Here is an 8,452-nt window from a genome sequence, read left to right as displayed (position 1 = left end):
ATGAGGCCTGAGCTGGGCTGGGTGCATGGATGGAAAAAAGGGCAGGGCAGAAAGAGGCAGAGCAGGAAGGACAGAGCCAGGACTGACAGGCTATGAAGGAGGATGAAGAGGGAAGGGGCAAGGACTGCACCTGCATCTGACCCAGTGACTGGTAGAGAGTGGAGCCATTCCCAACATAGGGAACCCATGAGAAGGGGTGGGCTTGTGGGGGACACTCTGAGCTCATGTGGGGAGGAGTGAGTGTCTGGGTTCCAAGAAGTGGCTGGAGCCCTAAGCACTGAGCTTTCAGTCTAGAAATGGGGGTCTGGATGTTATTAGCTGTGATGGTGATTGAAATGTGGGGATTGCTGAAATTTCCTGAGGAGAAGGGAGTAGAGTGAGAAGGGAAGGGGTTTGGGGCACCATTTTGTGAAAAGCCTCAAATGCTAGACAAGCAATCTGGGAGGATGGACTTCCCTGGTGGTCCCGTGGTTAAGACTCCCCACTCCCAACGCAGGGGAACCAGTTTCGATCCCTGGTCAGGAAACTAGATCCCGCATGCTGCAACGAAGATTCTCGCAAATAAGACCCTGCGCAGCCTAATTAATTTAAAAAAAAAAAAAAAAGACGTGGGGAGGAAGTACAGGAAGAGCACAGGCCAAGACGGAGTTACCAGGCCCTTCAGCAAACAGAGGATGAGGCTTCTCACAGGGTTGTGAGGCTGAAAGAGCCAATACAATGGTATGTGGAAGAGTGCCCAGCATATAGTAACTGCTCATAACATTTTAATTCTATTTCTCCATGAGAGTAGTGGAATGGTCTAGACTTCTGAAGTTGCACAGGTTTGGGTTCCAATTATCCTTCACTAGCGCTGACAACTTTCAGAGCCATGTTTCTTTGTAAAATTTGGCCAACTCCAGATAGTTGTAAGGAATAAATACAGTTATTCATTGTTCAGTATTCCTGAAAAACAGGGAAGCAGGCCACACCCCACAGCCTAACGGCCAATTAGGGCGCGGTCCGCCTCTCGGAAATGCAAATTACGGGAGAGCTTGCCAATCACCAAGCGCTAGCCCCGCCCCCTTTCCTCACGTCGACTCGCCCAGCTCCGCTCTCTTCTCTAGGCCAATCAGAGCGCAGTCCGTGCGAGCTGCGCCACGGGAGCTAGGTTCAGAAACCTCGCAGTCCAGTTAAGGGAGTGAGTTGCCATGGTCACCACTGAGGGGCGGGGCGGAAGGGCTGGCCGAGCAGAGAGAGAGAGAGAGAGAGAGAGAGATTGATTGATTCTGATTGTCTGCTTCCTTACTTCCTTCACCGGTGGGCCAGGTGTTTCCCCGCCTCCGTCCCGTGCCTCCAGGAGCCTAATTCCTTTCTCCTTTCTCCTTTCCTCCCGCCCCGACCAGGTGCCCCAATGGTCTCCCGGGAGGCGTGCAGTTAGAAAACCCTGAAGAAACTGCTGCAGCCTGCTGCAAGAGAGGCAGAAACCCTTCTCTATTTTTTATTTTATTTTGGGGGGCTGCGGCCCCGTGGCTTTCGGGATCTTAGTTCCCTGACCAGGGATTGAACTCGCCCCAGGAGTGAAAGCGCCGAGTCCTAACCACTGCATCACCAGGGAATTCCTGGAAACCCTTTTCTAATGTGTTTTGCTTCCAGAAGGGCGTACTTAAGTCTTCTAATGGTGTATCTGGTTTAATCCTCAAAATAATGAGGGAAAGGAGGCTGGAAGGTTAGAAGCCGTTCCCAATACCACACAAGTAGGTTTAGGGGAACCCGGTTTTGAATGGCAGATGCATCTCCAGAGTCCCCCCATCGCCGCCCCCCCCCAACTTTCCACTGCGCCCAAAGAGAAGTCGGGAAGTGATGCGAGAGCGGAAAAAGAGAAATTCAGAGAAAATGAGAGCCGGGAGAGAGACGAAGACCTAAAAGAAGAAAGAAAGAAAGAAAGAAAAAAAAAAAGACACGAAGGAGTCAGGCAGAGAAAAAAGAAAGTGGTTAAGAATGGAAGGAAGAGTTTTAGGCAGAAAGAAGAGTTGAGAGAGGAGACAGAGATTCCCCAGAAGGCCGGGAAGCCATGAGGGTGAAAAAGAAGTATAGAGACTCAGAGAAGGACAGATACCCAGAGAGCAACAGAGACCCAGAGAAAGGGGCAGTGACTCGGAGGGGGACAGAGACCTGGGAGGTTACAAAGAACAAGAGGAGAAGGGGACAGAATCGGGGATGGGGTGGGAGCAGATATGCGAGTGGAGAGGGACAAAGGCACAGAGTGAGAGGAAAGGACAGAGCTGGGGCGGTAGTGCAGAGAGAGACAGGATGAGTAGAGGGAGAGATGAGAGAGGGAACTGAAGGTAGACGCCCCCGTGCACACACACACACACCCTCCCGCTACACACACACACACACACATAGAGGCGCAGGAAGGAGGCGCAGTCCCGACGCACAGCAGGGTCTTTATTAAGGTGGGGCGGACGGGACGTTCAGGGCGCGTCCAGCACCAGCAGCTTGTGCATGTAGGAGTTCAGCCAGTGGCGGCGCTCTAGGGCGGCCAGCAGCCGCGCGCGCTCCCGGAAGGCCGCATCGTCCGCCAGCGCCAGGCTCCGACGCGACTGGGGGGTGGCCGGAACCGCCCAAGCCCGGCTGGGGGTGTGGAGTCTGCCGGGAGATGAAAAGAGGCGGTTTCCATGTGTCCGGGCCCGCCGCCCGCCACCTGTCCTCTCCGCGGTCTAACTCGAAGCCCTGTTACTGCACCGTCTGTGGAGTGGCTCAGTCTCTGTCCCCTGTCTCTCTGTTTCTCTGTTTGGGTCTGCGTCTCTGTGTTCACCACGTTCGGAGCCTCCTGAGTACAGAGACCGAGTCTGATGCACCTGTCCGGCCCCAGCGCCCTGCGCATGCCTGGCACACACCAAGACCCAATAAACGTTGCTCAAGGAACAAACCCGTTCCTGCTTCGGCTCCTTTCAAGTCTCTCAAAGCCTTTCTCAGAATCCTTGTGTATCTCTTTGTCTTGCTGATTCCCTGTCCACCCCCCATCTCTGTCCTCTCTCTGGGTCTCTGTTCCCCCTTTCTGAGCCTCTGTTCCCCATTCTCTTTGGGTCTCTCCCCACCTCTCTGAGTCTGCACCCTTCCTGGGAGACCTGGATGTCCTACGTACCTGAAGACCCCCGCGGGAGGCAGGGCGGCTCCTGAGGCGGTGCGGTGGCCCCAGGACACAAGTAGCAGCAGCAGCAGCAGCCGTGCTCGGGGGCTCCTGGGTACCTGGCGGGTCTCCATCACCTGTGGAGAGACAGGAAAGAGCTCAGTGAGGCCCGCGTTCTGGCCCAGAACCCCGACCCCACCGTCCACCCACCCCCTGCAGCCCGTCTGCGGGGCCCCCTACCGCGCAGTGGGTTCCGGCAGTGAGGCTGGCAGCCCCCTTATATCGCCTCCACAACCCCCGCAGCGGGCAGTGACGCAGACCAGGGGGCTGGGGGCGCCAGGTCACCCCCCCACACCGGCTCATTAGGAGCCGCCAGCGATAATGAGGAGCCGGGGGTGGGGGCCCCGCCGCTGCCTTAGCGGCCACCCACTAATTGGGACCAGGAGCTGGGACCTGAAGAGAATTGGGAGGGGGAGAGACAGACAGAGAAGTGGACACAGGGGGTGTGTCAGAGGGATAAAAATAGAGACCGGCGGAAGGACCATCAGAGCAGAAGCCAGAGACACAGAGAGAGAAAGAGAGATGGGGGAAGCAGCAGAAGAGGGACTGATGGGGAGAAGCAGAGACACAAAGAGATGAAGTAACCATGACAGGGAAGGACAAAGACAGAATGACAGAGAAAAGGGAAGAGAGGAAGAAAGGGAGCAACAGAGGAAGAAAGAAGGGAAAAGGAAGGAAGAGAGAAAAGAGAGGGAAAGGGACCAAGAGAGCCAGCTAGAGATGGAGGAATGAGGGAAAGAGGACTCAGAACGACAGGAAATGGAAGGACAGCCAGCCTGGGCAGAGAGGTCCAGAGATGAATCCAGACAGTGAGAAAACCAGAAAGAAAGGATGAGAAATGGGGGGAGAGGGTTGGTAGGAGAAAGCGAAGGGTATGTGTGGGGGGAGGGACGGTGAAGGCAGGTATAGTGACAGGCAAAATCAGGAAAGTCTTAGAGACACTGCAAAGAGGGGAAAGAGACAGACAAGGACCCTGACTACCCTGAGGATGTGTCCAAGCCCTTCCCGGGGAGGAACTTGGGGGTGTTGTGAAGATAAGGCCCAATCCCCCTAACACTGGCCCTTAAGAGGGTTGCTGTCTACACAATGGAATGGTAGGCAAAGGTTGGGAAGTCCCAAAGGGCAGTAGCAATCTGAATCTCTGATTGACAGGAGATGGGAACCTAGACTCCTAGTTCCCCGGAGAGGAGGGAACAGAGCCTGGCTCTGGGAAACTGGATTCCTGGGTCTGGGGAGAGGTCTGAGGGTCCCGACTCCTGGCTCTTGAAGTGGGAGGCTACCCGAGACCTGGATTCTTGGGTTTGGGTGTAGGAGAGGGCAGAAGGCTGGGACTCCTGGCTTCACAGGGAGGAGAGTTTGGTTGGGCCACATCCCTCCACCAAATGATCCAGTCCCTAACTCCCTTACCCGCTCCAGAGACAATGTCCCTTATCTCTGTCCCTTTAAAAGTTCAAGCCTGTTGCTAGGCTCCCAGGATCCCCAGGGTGGGGGTCAGGTGCGTCATGTGCACCCCTGGGACCCTACCTCCTGCTGCCCTGCCCAGAGCCATTCTGCAGCATTCACTGATCTCTGCATTCAGCTCTGCTCACCTGCTGTTATCTTGGACCCCACTGAGCAGGTAAGAGACCCCAAACCCCAAGTGACACTGTCTCATTTGGGTGTACGCCCACCCCACCTCCACCTGACCACAGACCTAGGCATCTCTGCCCCAGACCAGCCCCTGAGACCTTGAGATCCCAGCTCCATCCTCAATAAACAGAGACCTGAGTCCTGCCCCACAGCTCTTTCCTCCTGAAGGCTGAGGAATCCAGACCTTTATACACCTATCTCCAGGGTTCCCAATTTCCTTCTAACTCAGGACCCAAGAGTTCCAGACACCCATTTCCTTCCTCCCCTGTAATCCAGCCCCCCTCCAAGCTTTGCTCCCTCAAAATTCTAGGCATCTGAACCTTCAAGCCTCTCTTTTCTAAAGAATTAAGAATTTAGACCCACATTTAGGGCCCTCCACCCTCTGGGAGCCAGGAGGCTGAACCCCCAGCAGCCTTCTTGACCAGGATCCAGGAGTCTCCCTCCTCCTCCAGTTACAGGCATTTAGGCCCCCTCCTCCCTCAAATCCAGGCGTTCAGGCCCCCAGCCCCCAGGCCTTCCTTCTGAGCTTCCTCTAAAGTAAACAACTGTTGAGTCAAGGTGTCCGCAGGGCCCTTGGAGAGGAAGAAATCCCATGTTCCCCTCAGAGGTCTACACCCTTCGAAGTCGAAGTCAAGGAGGTCTGGGGGCTTGGAAAGGTGTGTTTCTTTCCCAATTTTCCTGGGACCCCTTAGGGAAACAGATAAGGAAATTTACTACGACTCCCAAGAAGCCCTGCGTCTCAGTCTCCCTTAGCTACGGCGGCTACCGCCTCACAGCCTTCAGGGAGTTGCAGGTGGCTTCTTTACCCAGCGCCCCGAGCTGGACGGAGACGCGGTCTACCCGGAGACCAGTGGGCGTGGCCTCCGGCGTCGCCTCCCTGGCGACTTCTGGCTTTAACCTCTTCCTTCCCGCTCTCCCACTGCTACAGGTAAATTCCAGAGCTATGAAATCCTTCAGCCCGATCCTCTTGCTTCTCGTCTTTCTCTTCGCCTGGCTGGGTTCCAAGGCTGCCCCTTGGGCCTCACCCTGAGGTGAGGGCCAACCCGCCTGAGGGTTCCGACTTCTCGAGGATAGACCACCCCTCTCAGCCCTCCCCTCCTGCATCTGAAAATTCCACTCTCAATGGGCCTAACCCAGAATCCCCCAGGACTGCTTATCCTGAGCCCTGCAAGACACCTCATGCGGTTTCCCCTGAGCCCTCCCCCCTGGAATTCACTGAGACCCCCAACACTGACCTCCGAGACAGCCCACACCCAGAGTCTCCTGAGGCCCCCAAACCTAACTCACTCAACACCTCAATATCAGAATCCCTGGACACCCTCCAAATTAAACCCTCCAAAATGACATATCCAGAACCTTCTGAGACCCCCAAACCTGACCCAACTGAAATTCCACACACAGAATTCTCTGAGACCCCCAAACCTAATTCCTTCAAAATTTCACACCCAACATTTCCTGAAACCCCAAACACTGACCCTACCCATACTCCACACCAAGAATTCCCAGAGATTCCCAAAAGTAACTCCACTGAAATCTCACCCACAGAATCCCATGAGACCCCCAAACCTAGTTCCTCCAAAACTTCACACCCAGAATTTCCAGAAACCCCAAACACTGCCCCTACACAAACTCCACACCAAGAATCCCCAGAGATTTCCAAACATAGCTCCACTGAAATCTCACATGCAGAAGCCCCTGAGATCCCAAATCCTGACCCCACCAAGACCTTTGACCCCAGATCTCCGGAGACCCATGACCCTGACACCACTGAGACCCCAAATTCTGAATTCCTCCAGACACTCCATTCTGACCCTACTGAAACCCCCCACCCAGCGTCTCATGTAGGCCACAATCCCAACCCCACTGAAATTCCCCACTCCCCCCTACCAAGATGCAACAGAGATTCTCCCAGCCTCTGATCCTGAGATCTCCACTAGTCTTCCTCCAGAAACGCCTGCACCCTTCAAGGAAGAAGTTACTGCCCTAAATGAGCTGCCCCTGAATCCCAAATCAGAAACCCTTGCAGCCACCCGGCCCGACGCCCTTAAATTGCCCACCTCAGAATCTCCTGGGGCCGTTGATCTGAAAGTCCCCCAGAACTCTAGCCCTAAAGGGATCGACGCCTTTCCTCCCTCAGCCCGGATTGTGAGGTCCCCTGCTCCCCCAGGGCCCCCCAATCAGCCGGCCCCTGTCACTCTGCGGGCCCCGCAGCGGCGCAGCCGAGGTGAAAGAGTCAACACTATCATCGTGGTGGAGCGAGTGAAGGAGCCTGGTGAGGGACTAGGACCCGGACTCCTGGGTCTGAGGGAGGAGGGCCCTGGGAGCCGGACTTCTGGGTCGAAAGGAGGAGAAGGCTGTAAGCCCCTCTTCGGAGTCTGAAGGGGGGAGGAGGCTGAGGGCTGGTACTGCAGGGTCTGAGGGAGGAGAGACTGGGGGCCGGGGCTTCCGGATCCAAGGGAGGAGGAGGGTGGCATCTGGATTCCTGGGTCTGAGGGTGGAGGGTGCTAGGAGTTTAGACTGCTGTTCCTGGGCCTCCTTCCTTCAGGTGTGACCCTGGTGGGGCGTCCCCCGGGCGAGGCAGGCGGGGCCCTGTGCCTATCCTCGCCGGGACCGGGCTGCTTATTGGCATTTTCCTGCTCCTGTGGTGTCTCTACCGCCAGGCGGCTCGACACCGGCCCTTCACACACCACCGGCTCCCGAACAACGGAGATGAACCGGGTGAGCAACCCCTGTAGCGTCCCGCTCCTTGAATGCCTGCACGTTTCCTTAACCTGGTTTCGCCCGGCACTTCAGGGCGCCCTACCTAAAAGTACAGGTCCCCATCCAAGGTCAGTAGAAGCCCTGAACCCTCCAGGGTCAGGTTCTGCCCCCCAATCTTCTGAAATTTCACACACACATGTCCAGTTCCGCCCCCAGCCCAGCCGGGAGTTGCCGCACGCTCGGAGCCGCAGTTCCCTACAAGCCCCGCCCCTTCCCCCTCCAGGAGCGCGGCAGGCCCCGCCCCTTCTGCGTGGGCGCCACGCCCCCTCATCTATTCAGGGGTCCTTTAATTCGAAAACCCCGCTCCAATGGAAGGTCGGAATCCTATTCCCTGTCTCCTCATTGGCCAGCGGCTCAGGAGAGGGGACAGGCCCCCTGTCAGCCTATGGATGACCTCGTTCCTTTGTCCCCAGTTATGCATTTGGGCGCCCCGAAGGACCCCTACAACCTCTACGTTTATGCGCCGGACGCCTGGGTCCCTTCACACATCGCTACCAAGCAGCCACTGCCCACCCCCCCACTGCCACCCAAGCTGCCTCCGCCGCCCCGCGGGGGCCGCCCCCAGCGCCTGGAACCTCTCTCCCCCTCCACGCTCCCCAACAACTTCGTGTGAGCCCCTCAAGACCTGCACCTTCCCCGGACGGAGGAATGACCCAGAGGTCCTGTCCTCCTGGACTGCTTTGCTACATAGGGGTCCTCTCGGATAGAGGGTCCTACACGCAGAGATAGATGCTTTAGATATCAGTGGAAAACATATTGTGAGGACGAATAAATCACGTGTTCCCACAGCTAGACAACTCCTCTGGCCTAAGTCCTGGGGGAGGAGAGTGGCTGGGGTCCTAGAATCCCGGATGTGAGGAGGGAGGAGGCTGGGGGCCTGGACTCCTAGGT

The 8,452-nt window shown here is 56.5% G+C and overlaps 2 protein-coding genes across 2 annotated transcripts; one reads left to right on the top strand and one right to left on the bottom strand.

Moving 5' to 3' along the window:
• Window positions 1-2,453: 2,453 nt before the first annotated feature.
• Window positions 2,454-3,246, bottom strand: PTH2 (parathyroid hormone 2). Its single transcript, XM_065899606.1, has 2 exons — window positions 3,128-3,246; window positions 2,454-2,628 (listed from the first exon to the last, which is right to left on the bottom strand). The coding sequence occupies exons 1-2, from the start codon at window positions 3,244-3,246 to the stop codon at window positions 2,454-2,456; spliced, it is 294 nt and encodes a 97-aa protein (XP_065755678.1).
• Window positions 3,247-5,744: 2,498 nt separating this feature from the next.
• GFY (golgi associated olfactory signaling regulator) lies at window positions 5,745-8,174 on the top strand. Its single transcript, XM_065899719.1, is given in 7 exon segments — window positions 5,745-5,834; window positions 5,836-6,197; window positions 6,342-6,668; window positions 6,670-7,073; window positions 7,347-7,397; window positions 7,400-7,519; window positions 7,975-8,174. Coding segments are annotated over 7 exon segments (1,554 nt in total).
• Window positions 8,175-8,452: the final 278 nt, after the last annotated feature.

Source organism: Phocoena phocoena, chromosome 20 (genome assembly GCF_963924675.1).
Source record: "Phocoena phocoena chromosome 20, mPhoPho1.1, whole genome shotgun sequence".
Classification (NCBI taxonomy): domain Eukaryota; kingdom Metazoa; phylum Chordata; class Mammalia; order Artiodactyla; family Phocoenidae; genus Phocoena; species Phocoena phocoena.
The sequence above is the reverse complement of the archived record's forward strand: the minus strand, read 5'-3'. Positions and strand labels throughout refer to the sequence as shown.